Here is a 20,707-nt window from a genome sequence, read left to right as displayed (position 1 = left end):
TCCTGAAACTATTCAAACTTTCCAGCATCTACTGTTCACTAAAGGATGGCAGAATTGAAGCCTCTGAGCAAAGCCTAGATATGTTAGCTGCCAGCAGATTACTTTCCTCTCATCTTGCTTGAAAATTTAAGATAACTGTCCTTGATGATTAAAGCCTTACCATTGCTGGCTCACAACCTCAATAAACTGCACTGACACACATAAGGGTATAAAATGCAAATACCAAAAAAAAAAAACAAGTAGCAAAAAACACTACTGACAGTTTAATGTTCATAGGTATTATTTCAATTGGTCACTGAAGAAGAGTATTTATCTTCATTCAGCACTAAGGACAAAATACGTGGACTTTTACCATCTTTATAAGGGGAAAGGTTGCTTAGTAGACTTCAGGTTTAATGGTGAAGACTAGAAAATAATCATACCTAGGAGGCTCGTAAGTAACAACCCTCAAAGCTTATCATTAAAGGTCAAGTACCTGTTGAAATCCTGCCCCCACCCAATGACTCTTCCCATTGTGCCTACTGCCTCTGATTTTAACCCATTAAAAGAATAAAGCTGGAGAGAGCGAGAGTACGAAGTGCGGCAACCCGAGTCATGGCAGGACAGGCATTTAGAAAGTTTCTTCCCCTCTTTGACCGAGTATTAGTTGAAAGAAGTGCACCCGAAGTTGTAACCAAAGGAGGCATTATGCTTCCAGAAAAATCGCAAGGAAAAGTATTGCAAGCAATGGTAGTAGCTGTTGGATCAGGCTCTAAAGGAAAGGGTGGAGAGATTCAACCAGTTAGTGTGAAAGTTGGAGATAAAGTTCTTCTCCCAGAATATGGAGGCACCAAAGTAGTTCTAGATGACAAGGATTCTTTCTTATTTAGAGATGGTGACATTCTTGGAAACTATGTCGACTAAAATAAGTCACTATTGAAATGGCATCACGTGAAGCTGCCGGTTCCCCCAATGGCATCACGTGAAGCTGCCACTGAAGTTCTGAAATCTTTCATCCTGTAAATAATTTCCGTGTTTCTTTTATAATAAAGTAATGATATCCAAACTAATGATATTCGGTGTCTCTGAAATTTAGTTCTCTCTGTATTGATTTAAACATTCCCAAATAAAAGTATATAAATGAAAAAAGAAGAAAAAAAAGAATAAAGCTGAAGTTCACTTTTTTCTTCCCCCTTTTCACAAGTTTTGGATACGTTTATTAAGAATCAATGACTTTAACTGAAAAATCTGTAATACTCCATCTATGTTGCACATTAATGGACAATATGGTAGGGTGAGTGGTTTGAATAGAATTCATACTCAAGGCCTTAGTAGAAAAGTATAATATTCTAATTATAGGTATAATCAAAAATATTGTCTGAATTAATATCGTTAATTATATTGAATTAAACTTCAAACTCAGAACCTATATTCAAAGAATAAATCTAAGTTTGAGTAGACTGACTACAAATCTATTTCCTCTCCCCCTTCTTTCAGATATCATCTCATTAGAATTAAAGGCATTTTTTAAAAAAGCTATACATAAGACAGGATAAACAGCAGATGATTTTTAATGTTTGAAAGGTGAAAAGACTAGATAAAGGAGTGGTAACTGACATGGCAGAACAGAGGAAGCACAACCTTGGTACCTACAGAGAGTGACTAGGACAGGAACAAGAAAACCAGTTTGTCTTACAGAACCCAAGGCAGGCTCAGAGTTCAGAGGCGTGGTCCCCAAATCCTTGCAGTGAGGCCCATCAGTTAAACGAGTTGTCCAAGCGATGCTTCCAATTAGATCTTAACAGACAGCCAAGGACCATCACACGTTTGAGGGAAGCCCCCAACACGTAAGAGATCAAAACAGGAAGAAGGAATGGGACTTCCCTGGTGGCGCAGTGGTTAAGAATCCGCCTGCCAATGCAGGGGACACGGGTTCGAGCCCTGGCCCAGAAAGATCCCACATACCACAGAGCAACTGAGCCCATGCGCCACAACTACTGAGCCTGCGCTCTAGAGCCCATGAGCCACAACTACTGAAGCCCACACGCCCTAGAGCCTGTGCTCCGCAACAAGAGAAGCCACTGCAATGAGAAGCCCACGCACCCAGCAAAGAGTAGGCCCAGCTCACCGCAACCAGAGAAAGCCCACGTGCAGAAACCAAGACCCAATGCAGCCAAAAAATAAATAAATAAAATAAAATATAAGGATGCTTTAAAACAAAACAAAACAAAACAGGAAGAAGGAATTGATGGGAGTGATAAAAACTCAGGAGCAAATGAAAACTTGAAATTGCATCAGTGAAAAAAAGAATGACAGGATATAAGAGAACTCTATAAATTGAAAATAAGGTAGACAAAACAATATATTCAATAGAAGGATTAGAGCACAGTCAAGGAAATCGCCAGGAAGCAGGACAAAAAGACAAAATGCAAAGCAGGAGGGGAAAAAAGTTAGCCATCTGGTAAGTCTAAGACTTCCAACATCTGAATAATAGGAACCTGGAAAAAAAAAACAGAATATCAAAGAAACACACAAAAAAGGTCTATACCAAACCAAATTATGAAATTTCAAAATCCCAGGGAGAGGGAAGGTACTAAAAGGTTCCCGAGAAGGAAGGGATGGGGGAAAATGACTAAAATCGGTAATGTACAATGTACCATACAATGTCAACAGGTTTAAGAGCAACAGTGTAAATGAGAAGATGAGAGGGAAATGTCTTTAGAACTGCAAAAATTAGTTTCAACTGAGAATTCTATAGTTTATCAAACAGAAGGAGTTTCAGAGAGGCTAGATCTCTATAAACTTTCTGCCCATGTGCCCTTTTCCCAGGAAAATGTGCTCCAGTACAACAAGGAAGTATAACAAGACAAGAGGGAAACAGAATCTAGGACATAGGGGATCCAACATAAGAGAGCAGAGTTATGTGAGATCCCAGATGACTTCACACAGATATCCCAGGAAAAGAGGCATAGAGCAGGCCTAGGGGAACACTAGTCTATATGGGAGTAGGAAGACAAAAGATTGGGGAAAAGTGTCTCCAAGAAAAAAAATGGAACAGATGTGGCTTAGTAGACGGAAAATATTTTTGATAGGCATGTGACAAATGTTAAAACATTTGGGGAAAAAAATAGCTGTTAGAAAACAGGCAAGTGAATATAGTCAGGAAATTAATTCCACAGAAAAAATGAAGAATGTGAAAGCAGGGAGACCGGGCAGGGAGCTACTTACTGCATTTGGCTGTGTGAGATCACGTTGGCTAGGAAAAGGGGGGTTGGGTTATCCTAGAGAAGTGCAGAAGGGCTCCAATTTCATTAATATTGAAGAAGAAGAATGAAGGGTGTACAAGGAGGAGGCACAGTCAGAGAACTATATGGCTCAGCAATGCACAATATTTGCAGAGTCGTAGTAATGTAAACATTGATTCTGATTTAATAAAAACTGATACATGTTGAGGGAACACAGGGAGGGAAATAACGTCATGGTGGACCAAAGAAGCTAAGCTTTCACCTGCTATGACAAGAAGTCAATGGACAGTGCTAAAAATTAACTTACCTGTCATACTTTTATTACTTTGGTTAAAAAATAAGATCAAAAAAATAAGGCAAAAGAATTTAAGGCAGATCTTTATACTACAACCATATTAGTGAAATTTAACTTAAATGTCAGAACCCTTAAAAAATGGGCACTACTAAGTCAAAGACTTTCCTGAATACATTTGATAATTAGGAAAATAGAGATTTAGAAAATCTACAAAAAAGAGGTCCATGCTAACAGTATTGGATCCATCATATTCTTAGGAATCATGGCAGACATATTTTTAATTCAAACTATTAATTTCTTAACTTTTCAACTGTTTACTTACATGGTTTAAATGGTCGCTCTTCCTCTTTTCCCGCACTAAGAATAAAAAAAATTAACTGATGAATTCTGATACAAATGCCATAGAAAAATAAAAGTAGTCACTAATTATTTGATGGATTATCAATAACACAATGAGATAAAATTCCATTCTATTTTTTAAAATAATTTCCAACAAAATATATAATTTAAATCACCCAGCAAGATGAGTCCTATAAATAAAATCTAAAAGCTTAGTTTCACTTTTTTGACCTAATAGATATTCTGTATTAGGTACAAATGAAAGACTCCCCATTTACAAAAGAAAAGGACAAAGCAAATTAGGCCAGGTGAGAAACTTAGCTAATAAAAAAATTTACCTGCTGCATAGCTGAACTACTAGCCAGGAGTATTTTCTAATTCTTCATTTACACACAGCTTACTTTAATTACCACAATCTACAGATGACAACTCTAAGAACCAGTTTCTGGCCAGGCACTCATCTCCGAACGCACCAGTATCTCTGGAAGCATCCTGAACCACTTAATGGTAACCTACTCAAATACCTTACTGAAAAAATACACAACTGGAAAGTAACCTATGTTAAACGTAAATTTTAAAATGAGTGTGCTGACCTAAATGAACATATCTACAGCACACAAAACTGTTTTGCTCCAACAAAGGCCAGAAGAATAGAAGCCTGAAGAGGGTCTTAGGCCGCACTCCTGCTCACATTGCCTCCTTTAACTCCAGACAGGCATCACAGGCACGGATTCCTTAAGGCTGAAGAGAGAGACAGGCATGGGACAGCTTTTCTTTTACTGTCTCCAGAGCCCCTCTACATGTGAGCAGCTCATGGCTCTGGAAGAAACTGAGAAATAGAGCAATCCTAACCAGAAATGAGTGGCTCAAGTACACACACTAGAAAAATGCAAGTTAGAAACCCCAGGAGCTTCCAGGTTGGTGAACATGTAGTACCCTTGCAGAGGGCATCAAAGCTCTGTGCCCTGTCCCCACGCCTGGCCCTATGCATCTCTTCCATCTGGCTGTTCCTGAGTTATATCCTTTTATAAAAACCAGTGATCTAACGGAAAAAAACAAAAAGCAAAACAACAACAACAAAAAACCAAACCTCCGTTTTTTATTGTGCTGCATCTCTTTAAATATTATGGAATGTTCACTTCTTGTATTCCTGCTCTCGTAATCAACTGCAAAACTTGGTCACGTATGGCTTTTTAGCAAATAAACTAGGATTTAACATAACATTAAGGAAGACAGGCAGGCAAGCAGGAGTGCAAAAAATTCTACGGTTCTGATTCTCATCTTAAAACAAGGACACAGGAAATTTATATGAGTTTCACATGCTGAGGATAATCTTCTGGAAAACCCCATATGGCATGTTGCTCTTATTACCCTGGCACAGCACTACATTAGGATGAGAAAGTTTTGAATAGCTTAAAAGTTCTGAGTAGCATAAATCTGGATGTGAGATAGGCTCGTCTGGTTGAACACTGTGTAAAACAGGGCCAAAATCACAAGGCTCACTTCCCATATATAACAACTGATTTTTCTGATTTGATCAAATGAAAACCTAACTGTGACCTAAACCCTATCATTTGTCTTTAACACATGTGCTCTTCGGAGCAAGGGGAAAAGGACAAAGTAGCATGGAGAAATAGACCACATCTAAATCATGTGGCCAGTTGACTATGTTGATAAAGAGGTGGCACAATGTATAAACAGATAGTCTAAGTGTTCTCCTCCCTAAAACACTGACAACTAAAGGAAACTGTATCATCAACATATTAAAATAAGACAAGTGAATACATAAAAAAGTGAAACATTTAAACCACTGTAAGAGTTTTTCTAAATACCTCCTATAATACACAGAACAAAAACAGTTTTCACTCTTTTTCTCAGGGAAAAAAAAGCATTGTCTTACCATCTGTTTGAGATTTGCTCAGAAAGATTGTGCTTGCTCTTGGGTGGTCAGAAGGGTTTGGTTCCAAAGCTAAGTCTGTATAGGAAGAAGAGAAAAAGGTGTGGTGATTTAGTTGAGTAGAAAAATACATGATTTTAAAGATAGCTACACATTGATTGAAACCACTTTTAATAGTCTTGAGAAGAGCTTTTAGTAATGACAAAAAGGCAATTTTAGTAAAGGCACAATATAAAAATTCTATTGGGAAACAGCAAAATTGTAGAAACTCTCCATACATGTGGAATAAAACCATGGCTATGTCTTAGACTTCTTTTTTTTTTTTTTTTTTTTTTTGTTTATTTATTTATTTATTTATTTTTGGCTGTGTTGGGTCTTCGGTTCGTGCGAGGGCTTTCTCCAGTTGCGGCAAGTGGGGGCCACTCTTCATCGCGGTGCGCGGGCCTTTCACTATCGCGGCCCCTCCCGTCGCGGGGCACAGGCTCCAGAAGCGCAGGCTCAGCAGCCGTGGCTCACGGGCCCAGCCGCTCCGCGGCATGTGGGATCCTCCCAGACCAGGGCTCGAACCCGTGTCTCCTGCATTAGCAGGCAGATTCTCAACCACTGCGCCACCAGGGAAGCCCTGTCTTAGACTTCTTTAACTTGCACCTAAATAATCTATGCCATTTTTAGATGAATCATATATGTGACTCCCCTCCTATTTATCAATTAAAAATTCAGTCACCCTCTTTTAAAGCTGATATTACTAGCACATTCCAGGGACAGTCTCAAGAAGCAAGTTATGCTGTGGCCAACTACTGTCAGATACCAGCTCAATATATCAAATATGCCAAAACGAAGTGAGTTGCTTTTGGCAAATGTTCTTCAGACAATCAAATGGCTAATTCTAACTCCATTCAACAAATGTACTCATTTAATTGGCTGTGGTTTATCTGGGGGCTATTCATCATGGCAGATTTAAGAGGACTACATAAAAGTTCAATGTTCTAATCTATAGGAACACTTCCATGATAGTGATTTTTAACTTTGCCCTCTATTTCCAAAGCTAAACTCACTTCTTCATTCCACGCTGCATGATTAATTTGGGGCTTCAATAAGAGTACTTTCTGGAGCAGATCATAGGGCTACTAGAAAAAAATTTTGGCCATACCCACACGAAAAGGTGGGTCTGCCTGTAGCCCACCTTGCACCAAGGTGGGATAGCGTCTTCTATTTAGGCAGAAATACAAAACAAGCACAAGCTACCACACAGGATAGTAAGGTTGTTGTTTAAAACAAACAAACAAACATAAAAGCCCTATGACACTTCCTCAGCAAAGTCCATCTCAAACCATTTAACCAATCTTTTAAGAAACTGGACCAAGATTCAGATAAAGAGTAATGGTTAAGGCAAGTATTTCCCAAACCACATAATAACTGATCTGTTTTTGAAAGATGGGTTTGATGGTCAAAGTGAAATACAAATATATCCCTGCCTCTTAGAGAATCCAAAGAATACACACATTGATATATTAAAAACTAATTAGTCTAGTAGTGAATTCTGTCTAACCCAGCATTTCACAAATGTATCTACCTAGAATCCCCTTTTCCCACCCAGAAAGAATTTTGCACGAACAGTAATTTTGGACTTCCCGTTTTAACAGGAATCTGAGCCATCCATTTTAATGTCATTGCCAGCACTAGTAATTTACATAGCTAAACCAACTGCTTTGTTCTTCATGAAAATTCCTGCACTGAATTTGAAGTTTATCAAGCTGCTTTTGGAGAAAATATTCTATTCAACATTTTTATGTAAAAGACCCATATAATTATTTGAAAGTTTTTTTCTCCGACATATTTGAAAAATTAAGACAATGGGAAAATAAATTATTTCAGCTGTACACAAAATGGCAGGCAGAGACTTTCACAGCTGCCTCTAACCTATAGCTTCCGAAAGAATTCCTGACTACTTACCTATACCAAAAAGAAAGTAAATAGACTACATTTCAATCTAAAAAATAAGCAGAAATGTTTGCAAAGTAGCTGTATTATTTAGCAGTGTCTATGGCATGGTAAAACTTAACAATTTTCAATGGAAGTCCAGGAAAATTAAGTGCCAGAATCAAAGAGACGCAAGCTTTAACACACACACACACACACACACACACACACACATACCCGCCAAACCAAGATGTGCTACTACAGATCTAAATACAAAAATCAAGAAGGCTGGGATAAAAGAAATGACAACATGCAAAAAAAAAAAAAGTAAACTTAGCCCAAGTGACCAGAAAAAAGCTGGCACTCTCCCTACTCTATCCTAGGGGGTTCAAAGGTAGGCACAGGACCCAGGACCGGCCAATCAATCACAGCTGTCCTGGGACTTCCCAAGAAAAGAGAAAGGCAGAACTGTCCTCTAGGATCCTTAGCTAGTCTTGAGCTGCTGGACACTCCCCTTGCTATCATGAGGGGAAAGCCTTTTCAGGAGACATCAACAGAGGAGAGCAGAAGTGAGGAGATCATTTAACTCCTGGGTCAAGTAGTGCTTAACTCTGTGATTTTCTTTTAACTTGCAACTGAAGGAGACCTGGTTAATCAGCAGTACTGATGATCACACTAAAGGTGGGGAAAGGTAAAAGTCACTTGCTCATTCCTTTAACAAATATCATGAACAAAAATCTGCATGAGACAAAACGATGCTCTGTTTAAAAATTAAACACAACCATTCACAATCATTAACACACAATGATTCACAACCGTTACTTTTAGTTGCTTTTCTTATACGTTAAAAAAAAGCTCTAATTAGTGTACAATTTATGTCTTCTTGTTACTAACAAGCGCTCTCCACCCCACTGTTGCATATTTATTGTTTAATGAATACACACTGGCCCATCAAGTGTTATTCCTATACTGGACTTAGCCAATCCCCTATTGCTGGGGATTGGTGCTTACAAAGTTCTATTCTTAAAATATTATGAGGAAAATCTTCATGTACATAGTTTTTTAAAATAATGGTTTTATCTCCTTAGCAAAGATCTTCGGATGTGGAATGACTAAGCCAAAAGGTTAGATCACTTTCACGGCTCCATGTACAATGCTAAATTGCTTCCTAAAGAAGGTGGGGGGCACATTAGGGTATAATGCTACCAATCATGACATTTTGAGTTCCTACCCTTGCTTTGGATACTTGAAAAAAAAAAAAAAATTCCTACTGATATGAATGAGGAACCTCACTGTAGATCTAATTTGTATTTCTTTTGATTACACAGTTTGACCATTTTCCCACAGTTATCAGTGTTATTTCCACTTTGGTGAGTTGGCCTATCATTTGAATGTACTGTAAACACCAGGGCCCTACTGCTGTCAGTTTGCATGAGGTTTTCAGAAAATATTAATCTTCTGTTTATAGCCTATATAACTAACAATTTTCTATATAACTTGCACTTTTTGCTAATGAAAAATACCACATCACTATTTTATAGAATGGACATGTGAGCCATTAGACAGTAAACTCATACATACACACAATATTTCTGCACTTCCCATTAACTATCTTCCCAAGAGCCTAAGGAGACTATGATAAAACCTACCACACTCTTCACTATCACAAAGGTAAGACTGCCAACTATTAAGCAAAGCTTTACCACCCACCATCCCTCTCATCCCTCTCCCCACCACATGCACACACAGTAATTTAGAGACTTCAGTAAATTACTGTGCATTCAGGAAATTACATGGATTCTTCCGAAAGTTATTTCTTTAGAAACCTCTAAGAATGTTTTACCCAGGAGAAATATTCTTGAGCTCATGATTAGGGGTTATGATTAAAACTGTATTTTAAGACCCATCATTTTTGTATTAGCAATTTAAATTGCAACTTATTTGACGGCATGATAGGTCGATGTAGAAAAAGTATGATTAAAAAAAAATTAAACTCGGTCTTAATGTAAACATTCCTCAGAGGAAACCTGTAAAACACCACCGACACTGAATACTGTTTTTCCTCCAATCTAAGATTCTACCAGTTGTTAAGATCCATCTCAATTGCAGTTGTTAAGAGTGTGAAAATATAGGCAACTTAGAACAAATGAAATGCGTTACTGAAGGCTAAAAGTGTTAAAACTATGCTATCAAACTGTCGATAAATGATTTTTCCTTGTTAAAATATTAGAGGGAGAGGGAAGTGACCAAGAAAGCATCTGACAGAAGCAGCATATTTCAGAAAGCGATTAATATCAACATATTGATTTCAATATATTCCAAAGAAACAGGAGACGTCAGCAGTTTCTGGGCCAACTGCTGAGCACCAGTTTACTTAACGGTAAGCACTGCATTTACTGAACTGCCCTAGCATCCCTATAGTGTACAGTGTATTAGTTTTATGGCTCATAATACAAACATTACAATCTTTACAATTACCATGTAAACTGATGATTTCATCTCTTTGAGTCCACACTTGCCACTGCAGTCAGGGAGTTCCTGCCAGCCAGCCCTGAGCTGGGCTGCCTCACCAGAGGGGACACAGCAGGCTCCTGCACCTGCCAGGCTACGGCTCACCCACGCCTTGACCCTGCTTCCCTAGCTTCTGACAATCCTGGCTTCCCAACTTCCCAGCTCTGGTTTCCAACTGCTTCTGTACCTGCCTCTACCCTGGTTCTCAGTTTTGCCTTATTTTAATCCTCAATCAGTGTTACAGTGATCATGACTGAGAGGTGACACATAGGTAAGTACACCTGGCTTTATATATTTCTAAAGAGTACTTTACTCAGTTTCTTGGACTTTTAAGAACCTTTCTGGGTTGCAAGTTACCTTCATTTCATTTCACATTATGCAGTGTTACTGTTTTAACTCTTAAGTTTTATTACTTTAATACACTAAAACAACAACAACAAAAAAGGGTGAGGAAAAAGGTAGTATTCCAAAGAAGCTCACATAATGTCAACAATAAATCCTGTTCCTATATGCCATGCATTTGGAATTTACAGTCCTACTCTCTATCAATACTCAGTTTTAAAACCTTGGACAACTCAATTTATACCTAAGAGAAGAATTCCTACACTACCTAACTCAGAACATGGTGAGAATCAAATGAAATCCAAGAGCAATCTATATACTACAGCCTATTTTAGACCCTTATTAATATCGGTTTTTTGTTCAAGCCACTGCTGGCTCTCACCTGAGCTACCGCACCAGCCTCCTAACTGGTCTCCCTCTCTGCTTCCTTCCACCCTTACAGTCTATTCTCACACAGTAGCTGCTCTGATCTCCCTCCACCCTCTCTACCCCCCTTCCCTTTTTCTAAGAATTAACATCATTCCCCTGCATATAATCCTTCCATGGTTTCCCATTACAATTAGACTAAAATTCATACGTTTTTGTCAAGGCCCACTAGGCATACAAGGTCTTAATCCCCCATATTCCTCCTGGCATTCATTCACTCAGCAGCAGCCACCCATCTTTCTGTCCTTGGCACGCATCAAGCATATTCCCTTCTTAGGAACTGCACAGAAGCCTCTTCTCCCACAGCCTCACATGGCTCTCTTAGGACTGCTCATGGGTCGCTTAAGGAGAGAAGCTGTCTTTAACCACCCCTTGTAAAACTGTCCTCCTCCCCAGCCCATTACACCTTCATTTTCTTTCTTAGTGTTCTCACTACCTGATGTTATTCTTGTGTCGTCAGCCCCCAGGCACCTCTAGAAAGTAAGGACCTGAGTTAGGATACGGGTTTTGTCTTGTCTAACCACTGTTTGTCCTGCCTCTGGAATGGTGCCTAATCATCATGTTTCAGTGTACCCAAAACCAGTTAAGTTTCTCCCAATTTTCCCACATCATCTAAGATTTCTTCTAATGCTGTCTTTTGATGTGTCTGTCACCTAAGACCAGAGTTAATTTCAGATCTCTTAGAGTAGTAGTTTAGCTACTCAGAATCAAAGACACAAGACAGGTTACCAAGAACCACGAAAACCTAAAAGAGGAAATCTAATGTTCAGTGAAAAATCAATGGTAACTTTAATTTGGGAAAAGAACATTTAATGTTAGAATACCTTTACTACAAAATGACTCACCCTATGAATTTAATGAAGTCGTAAGACAAAGTGTACAATCAGAATGCTATAGGGAAGTATCAATACAATGCATCAGTTTTTATCTGTGTCCCCTGAATAAAGCATTATAATGGGATTATAAAAGATGCTCAACCATAAAGGCTGGGTAAATGAATTATGCTCCAACCATTCGATGGCACAGTAAACAGTTGGTAAAAGGCAGGCTGTAGAGCTATGCGCAGTTGCATGGAAATACATCACCCTGGAGCACTCTCTAGGTGTCAGCACAGTTCCAGGAGCTTCATGTCGTTACTTTTCTTTATAACAAAAAGTTACAAAGTGGCACATAAAGAAAAATCCCATCTTTGTAAAACAAACACAATGTTATGTTTCTATGCATACAAAAGGTTCAGGAAGAATCAACACCAAAATATTAATAAAAATTCTGGATATTCTGAGTGTGAGTGAAGGACTTTTCTGTGTTTTCTAAATCTTTTACATCAAACGTTTATTAATACTGTCACCAAAAAAAGGAAAGATCTGTTGCTCAGAGGTTTTTCCACATCATATTGCCAATTCCTTCCCTACCCACTCTTCAGGGGGATGGGAGGTAGGGGTCACTTGAGAGAGCACCTTTCACCAGAAAATTAGCAAAGCTCCTAAGGTCAGAACGTAAAGGCTGTATGAAAAGTTGATGAATAAAAATAAAATCAGATAATAGGACCGTAGCATCTTATTTTCTATTATGACACTACCATCAGTTATATTAGATATACTGTTAAAGACAAAGTAGTAAAAAATTCTTTTGAGTCTATCTGAAATCTATACTACGTTCTTAGGAGTTACTTTTTTGAGATGGCTTGAAGAAATCATGTTCTTCTCCAATGTTTCTGAAGAACAAGACAGAGCATCATTTATGTACGATTTTCTCTAAGTAACCAAATAATTCTTCACTGTAGAAAAGCCAAAATGTTTTATATCTGAGTAGGTATTTCTCAGTTTCCAGGGAAACTGATACAAAATTATCTGAAATAAAGACATTAAGAGCAAACTTCCAATGTGCCTGTACTTTATATTTGGTGTTCTGACCTTGTTTCTGTGGAAACTTAATTAATAGGCAAATGCTGAAATTGAGGTTTCTCTTATCACTTTATTGAATGCCCCCCCAAAAAAGACAAATTGAAATGAAATTTTAACAATCATGTTAAACATAAAAAGGTAAATTCTGTACTCATGAACTCTATTTTTCCAGTTCCTGATTTAGCACTCCTTCCCTATCATACATAGTCGTATGCTAAATGCTTAGTACCTTACCTGCCCGCTTACCAGCTTCCCCTAATGTCCCTCTGTCCAGGGCATTCTCGGCTTCAATTGGATTTCACCAGAACAAACTCTTTAAATTATATCAACGTGTTTACCTGACTGATAAATTTAGGCTATTTCATGACTTCTACTTTTATTCATATCCATTGCAATGTATGTACAGACAGAGAATGGAGAGGTAAATGTTGCTTCTGAGTTGTGTACAATAAACTGGAATGGCAATAATCAAAACTGGAGTATGCTGAGATAGGCCTAACTTATGGATAAATTATAAAATATAAGGTGCACTCTAAACAGTTTCTTAAGCATCCCAAGAACTGAATTTGGCATATCTACCACCTCCCAAGTCTGTCTCTTCTGTTCAGTAGCTGTGTTACACAGTCATTTCAGATCTCCAAGTCTTGGCTTCTTCATCGGCAACACAGGGAGAATATATACGGGCCTTATTTGTAGATGGAAGGGCCAAGTGAAATACACAAGAAAATGCATTGTAAATCTGAAAAGAATTCTATAAAGGTCCAATTTTCGTCTCTCATCCTACACTAGCCAACTACTAACTGTTTTTAAAAATCATTTAGAGGCTTACCTTATAGCAACAAGCAGAGCAGTTTTCACAAGTACTTACATGCTTTGTGTTTAAAGCTACAATTAATTCACATAATTTGTTCATTCTTTCACAATATCTAACTATTCTGAAAAGGGAGTACTTTCCACTTACAAAGCCACGTCCATCATAAGGGTGAATCCACAGGCTTAATTATTCTAACTTTTAAAGAAATTAAATAAACCCAACTAAAATTTAAATAGAAGAGCTGTAAGACATTTCGTCTATGAAATAATGAAATAATCTCTGGCATTTCAATGAAACAAATGGGCCAGTGGGGCTTTAACATCTTTATGATACAATGTTTTATACTTCAAAGAACAGTCTTTATTAAAGTGCCACTATGCTACCCAGAAATTTTTTTTTTTAACCTAGAGCCATCCCTTTCCAAAATTCTAGAGGCAAAAATCAAACATTTCCTCTCTTCTCTCTCTCCTCTCCTCCCCGACAACACCCACCCCCAGCCACTTAGCCTTCAGAACTTTTACCTGAACATTTTTAAAGTTGAATAGTATTCTACTGGGGGGGGGGGGGCGGAGGAGGGAGCCATGGAGACATTTTTCTGCAGGATGGATGTGGTATGTTAACTCCCAAACCTTTCTATCACAAATGACAATCCGAATTTGTTTTTCCTCCTTTGAAACTTCTGTCCAGCAGTCTCAGGAACCACCTCACCCCTCCCTTAGAACAGGCAACGTGCAAAAGAAGTCGGTTAAGGCTGTGCAGCTGAAGACATACTTGTGTCAAAGTGGGAATTTAAAAGTAATCAGAACTCCATGGGGTCTCCTTTGGTAAAGAAAAAAAACCCAACAACTATTCTCTGCAGCCGTGGCAGTAACGTTTCACACCGTTCACAGTTATTTTAAGCCCCTCTCCCACCATTTTCTTTCCTATCGTGTTCAAATTATAGTTAGAAGGGATAAAGTAGCTTCTATCAGGGCGACTGAAAACATTAAAATCCAAAGAATTTTAGTTAAGAACACCACACTGACTCTGTCCATCTCTATTTTGAATTTAAATGACAAATCCTCTAATGTTTGTCTTAATTGTCTCGAGTATCAACTACCTTAACGAACACAAGTCTATCATCAGGCCCTTACCTAGCTCCTTCGCTTAGGTACCATCTGGATAGGGAGACGGGATGGATACGCCGAAGTTAGAGTATTTAAGTTTTCATTAAGAAAAGAGAGAATACACCAGAAAGTCTCTGCTAAGTCCCACGAGATGTTAAATAGAACCACGAACAGGAAGGGTCGCGGATTGGAGGGTCTCAGGCCGGGCTGGGAAATGGGAACGGGGGAAAGAATTGGGCATTCGGGTAGGGAAGAGGGAAGGAGACTGGCCGGACGCGACTGGTAAAGAATAAGGGGTGGGGACGCCAAGCAGAGCCAGCCTTCGTCCCCGGTGCCCAGCCCTGGGAGAGCCAACTCCGGGCAAGAAGGAGCCCTAGGCAGCGTCTCCCTCCCGGGGAACCCTGGGGGCGGCGGAGGCCAGAGGTAAGCCCGAGAGCAGACGGCGCCTACCCCGCGAGGGGCGAGGCGCGCCAGCCGCTTCTTACCTTCGGGCATCTCCCGGTCGCTGATGTGGTGCAGGTGGTGGCCTTCGCCACCTGCGAAATCCAACTCGGCGGGTTCCACGGTAGCCACCGCCGGAGCTACTGCCACCGCGTTCCCGGCCGCCGCCTTGTACACCTCAGACTCGCAGTCCGGCTCCGCTGGCCCCCTGCGCCGGCCCAACTTGGGGCTGGCATTGGGGCACAGGCAACAAGACAGCGAGTTCCCCATGGGGCGCCTTCACTCCTCGCCGCCGCCTCCGCTCGTCCGCCGACTCCGCCAAGCTCAGAAGCCGCCCCCTCCCCCAACAATGGCGCGGCGGGCACTGGCAGCCCCAGGCTATGCCGGGGCTGTGCCGCACATGCAGACGCGAGCGACTTCGCCCGCCGCTCTCCTGCTGTCCGCCCAGCCGCCGGGCCCCGGGCAGGGGCGGCAGCACCCCCGCTGTCCGCCCAGCCGCCGGGCCCCGGGCAGGGGCGGCAGCACCCCCGCTGCCGCCGCCTTCCCCTCCCCGGAGCCAACTAGTCTGTGAGGGCGGTGACCAGACCGGCTTCTTTAAAAGGGGTGGGACCCAGACAAGCGCTGAGACGCGCAGCCAATGCAGGGAGAGAGCGCAGCCGAAGCTCCTCCTCCTTCCGCCGCCCGCCTCCTGAATGAAAGTAGCTAGCCCGGCCGGCCCTTGCCTACCGGAATGTGTCCTTCGGTTACCTAGTTACCACGGACCAATCACGAGCAGAGTTCCCTCCACGCGCCCTCCTCAGAGCGCAGGCATGTGAATCACAATGCCCCGCCCCCGCCCGCGGCTGCCCCGCCCCCCTACTCTGGTTTCCATTCATCTCTCCGGCTCCGAGCTTTCCGGTCCTGCGGGAAGCGCCGCGGGAGTTTGTTAATCGAAGCCGTCCTGAGTCAGTGGGCTCTGTAGAAAGCCCCTGTTCGTAAAATGCCAGTTCAGTTAGCAACTCGGTTTCACCGGGTCGACAGTTGACTCATTTGATGTATTGCTCGACGAACTTAGTTTCACCCCAATTTTTGACCGTTGTTTATAACTGAATGCTCCTCCTGTCTTGCCTTCCAAAGAGTGTTAGTTTCCGCCTACAGTTTAACCATAGCAACCCCCGGGGCCCTGGTCCTACTCTCAATAAAGAGCTGTGGCTGTGTCTTTTTTTTTTTTTTTTTTTTTCACACACACACACACACACACTATATTTTATTTTTACAAGAGATAAATAGACTGACACCAAGCATTGTACATGGATGACCACAACAAAAGCAATAATGATTGCAATTACCAAACATGAAACACACTCATACTATGTCATAATATTGACATTCAGTCCAGTAATCCTCCACTGTAACAGCTCCTTTACTTTGCAGTGAAAATTGATTTGTATATTCTTTGCCTCTGAGTCCTTGTTGGATTTTTTCTTTTTTTAACTCAGACAGAAAGTCACAAAAATTATACTCATCCTCATCAGTTCACTCAGTCCCATGTAATTAATTTTCTTTTTCATCTTGATCTTTTGTTAGCACTTTTATGAGTTCATCAGTTTTTCATTAGAGTTCTGAAAATTCAGTTCTGCTTATTCATTCAGTTCAGCAGTACAGTCAGTTACCAGAAACCTGTACTTGTCAGAGTCTTTTCCATGAATTTCTTAAAGATGAAACCGTGGCTGTGTCTTGAATGAGACTCGAGGACACGTCACCCCTCCACTTCCTCATCAGTAAATTAGGTACCGAACTCCTCCCTCCCACCTCTGAGGCGCTGGGATTCAGCAACTCGCTTTTCTCGCCTGTTTCTCTCTTCCACGGCAGGAGTTTCCAGGTTTCCCTACTTTAGCCAACAACAACGCATAAAGCACGATTTTCTCATACAAACTTGAGAGTCACAAAGTGAAGTACCACGGTCTTGATTTGATGAAGATGATAAGGATAGTTAACATTTGGCAAACACTATGCGCCCGCCCCCGTTCCAAGTGAGGTACTCATTTAACCCTCGGGAACAAAATCCTCAGAAACCTTCATTTTACAGATTTTACAGAAGCTAAGTAACGTTCCCAAGGTCACATGATTGCTCAGGGGTGTGGCCAGGATTTGATCCCTGATTGTGTGGATCCCCAAAGGCACCTTATTGTGATCATCAGAAAATAAAGGTAGAGGTCAAATTTGGTTGGAAGTGGCATAGTGTATCAGGATTTTCTTTTTTTAAGGAGGAACAATTTTTTGATGTGGATTTTAAAATACTTTCCCTTCATTCAACATTGATTAGTCCCTCCTACATGCCAGGCACCCGTGTGTGAAAAATAGTCCTGCCCTCAGTGACCTCAGGCACGGTGAGAAAACAAAGGCTTAGAAAGCCCAATAGTCTGAGGTCACACTGCTGCAAAGTACTTAAACCTGAAACTCAAACCTAGATCTATTAACCCCAAGTAGATGCTGGGGTAAAGAGCTTGGTTTTCTTCCCAGAAACATGAGAGCCATTGAATGTTGTGAAGTTAAGGAGTCACTATCAGGTGGTTTGTAGTGAGGTCACGCTTGAGAATAAGTAGGACTGATGGAAGCAACAAAACCCATTCAGAGACTTTATATTCATCTAAGAGAGGAGTGAGGGTTCAAACTAAAGGCAGTGGCAGAGATTGGAGTGGAGGGAAAGGATCTGAGGTCATTTGGGAGGTAGAACAGAAGTGCTCAGGGACTAGATATGGAGCGGGAAGGGGAAAAGAGAAGCAAAAATGGCTGCTAGGGTTCTGGCTTAGGGAACTATGTAGAGTGTGGTTACTTTTTCTTAGATAGTGCAGGAAAAGGAAGAGGTTTGGGAAGGAAGATCATTTTGGGTTCTGTTAAGCGGAACATGGAAATGGAGCTCTCTGGTTGAAAGTAAGCCTCTGCAGGCTAAGTCCATTTTGTGATATCCCAACTTATGTTTTCAAAAATAACACATTAAATCAATTTAAAAATGTGATTGGGGAAATTCCCTAATGTTGACAGCTAAGAATATCACATTTTTCATGGAGCAACTTGGAATCTATGGTTTTAGTAAATGAGGCATCCTATGTAAAATAAAACTGGTAAATGAGAGCTCTACCCACCACCAGAGCCTCCCATCAAGCCTCTTAGATAGCCTCAACCACCAGAGGGCAGACAGCTGAAGCAAGAAAAACTACAATCCTGCAGCCTGTGGACCAAGAAACACAGTTAGAGAAAGATAGACAAGATGAAAAGGCAGAGGGCTATGTACCAGATGAAGGAACAAGAAAAAAACCCCAGAAAAACAACTAAATGAAATGGAGATAGGCAACCTTCCAGAGAAAGAATTCAGAATAATGATAGTGAAGATGATCCAGGACCTCGGAATAAGAATGGAGGCAAAGATTGAGAAGATGCAAGAAATGATTAACAAAGACCTAGAAGAATTAAAGAACAAACAAACAGAGATGACCAATACAATAACTGAAATGAAAACTACACTAGAAGGAATCAATAGCAGAATAACTGAGGCAGAAGAACGGATAAGTGACCTGGAAGACAGAATGGTGGAATTCACTGCTGCGGAACAGACTAAAGAAAAAAGAATGCAAAGAAATGAAGACAGCCTAAGAGACCTCTGGGACAACATTAAACGCAACAACATTCGCATTATAGGGGTCCCAGAAGGAGAAGAGAGAGAGAAAGGACCAGAGAAAATATTTGAAGAGATTATAGTCGAAAACTTCCCTAACATGGGAAAGGAAATAGCCACCCAAGTCCAGGAAGCGCAGAGAGTCCCATACAGGATAAACCCAAGGAGAAACACGCCGAGACACATAGTAATCAAAGTGGCAAAAATTAAAGACAAAGAAAAATTATTGAAAGCAGCATGGGAAAAAATGACAAATAACATACAAGGGAACTCCCATAAGGTTAACAGCTGATTTCTCAGCAGAAACTCTGCAAGCCAGAAGGGAGTGGCATGATATACTTAAAGTGATGAAAGGGAAGAACCTACAACCAAGATTACTCTACCCGGCAAGGATCTCATTTAGATTTGATGGAGAAATCAAAAGCTTTAGAGACAAGCAAAAGCTAAGAGAATTCAGCACCACCAAACCAGCTCTACAACAAATACTAAAGGAACTTCTCTAAGTGGGAAACACAAGAGAAGAAAAGGACCTACAGAAACAAACCCAAAACAATTAAGAAAATGGTCATAGGAACATACATATCGATAATTACCTTCAACGTGAATGGATTAAATGCCCCAACCAAAAGACATAGACTGGCTGAATGGATACAAAAACAAGACCCATATATATGCTGTCTACAAGAGACCCACTTTAGACCTAGGGACACATACAGACTGAAAGTGAGGGGATGGAAAAAGATATTCCATGCAAATGGAAATCAAAAGAAAGCTGGAGTAGCTATACTCATATCAAATAAAATAGACTTTAAAATAAAGAATGTTACAAGAGACAAGGAAGGACACTACATAATGATCAAGGGATCAATCCAAGAAGAAGATATAACAATTATAAATATATATGCACCCAACACAGGATCACCTCGATACATAAGGCAACTGCTAACAGCTATAAAAGAGGAAATTGACAGTAACACAACCATAGTGGGGGACTTCAACACCTCACTTACACCAATGGACAAATCATCCAAAATGAAAATAAATAAGGAAACAGAAGCTTTAAATGACACAATAGACCAGATAGATTTAATTGATATATATAGGACATTCCATCCAAAAACAGCAGATTACACGTTCTTCTCAAGTGCGCACGGAACATTCTCCAGGATAGATCACAATTTGGGTCACAAATCAAGCCTCAGTAAATTTTAAAAAATTGAAATCATATCAAGCATCTTTTCTGACCACAACGCTATGAGATTAGAAATGAATTACAGGGAAAAAAACGTAAAAAAGACAAACACATGGAGGCTAAACAATACGTTACTAAATAACCAAGAGATCACTGAAGAAATCAAAGAGGAAATTAAAAAATACCTAGAGACAAATGACAATAAAAACACGACGACCCAAAGCCTATGGGATGCAGCGAAAGCAGTTCTAAGAGGGAAGTTTATAGCTATACAAGCCTACCTAAAGAAACAAGAACAATCTCAAGTAAACAATCTAACCTTACACCTAAAGAAACTAGAGAAAGAAGAACAAACAAAACCCAAAGTTAGCAGAAGGAAAGAAATCATAAAGATCAGAGCAGAAATAAATGAAATAGAAACAAAGAAAACAATAGCAAAGATCAATAAAACTAAAAGCTGGTTCTTTGAGAAGATAAACAAAATTGATAAACCATTAGCCAGACTCATCAAGAAAAAGAGGGAGAGGACTCAAATCAATAAAATCAGAAATGAAAAAGGAGAAGTTACAACAGACACCGCAGAAATACAAAGCATCCTAAGAGACTACTACAAGCAACTTTATGCCAATAAAATGGACAAC

The 20,707-nt window shown here is 40.2% G+C and overlaps 1 protein-coding gene across 4 annotated transcripts in view; it reads right to left on the bottom strand.

The window, feature by feature from the left end:
- Positions 1 to 20,707, bottom strand: part of LOC130708764 (cyclin-Y-like protein 1) — a 55,520-nt gene that overhangs the window by 21,045 nt on the left and 13,768 nt on the right. For 2 of the 4 annotated variants that reach the window (XM_057551968.1, XM_057551971.1), the window contains exons 1-3: positions 15,264 to 15,489; positions 5,759 to 5,833; positions 3,842 to 3,876 (exon numbers count right to left, since the gene is read on the bottom strand). In XM_057551968.1, coding sequence (XP_057407951.1) covers positions 3,842 to 3,876; positions 5,759 to 5,833; positions 15,264 to 15,489 — 336 coding nt within the window. Of the gene's footprint in view, positions 1 to 3,841; positions 3,877 to 5,758; positions 5,834 to 15,263; positions 15,490 to 20,707 lie in introns of those variants that run through there. The other 2 variants (XM_057551969.1, XM_057551970.1) reach the window with 1 other exon arrangement.

The sequence above is a fragment of the Balaenoptera acutorostrata genome, chromosome 8 (genome assembly GCF_949987535.1).
Source record: "Balaenoptera acutorostrata chromosome 8, mBalAcu1.1, whole genome shotgun sequence".
NCBI classification, from domain to species: domain Eukaryota; kingdom Metazoa; phylum Chordata; class Mammalia; order Artiodactyla; family Balaenopteridae; genus Balaenoptera; species Balaenoptera acutorostrata.
The sequence above is the reverse complement of the archived record's forward strand: the minus strand, read 5'-3'. Positions and strand labels throughout refer to the sequence as shown.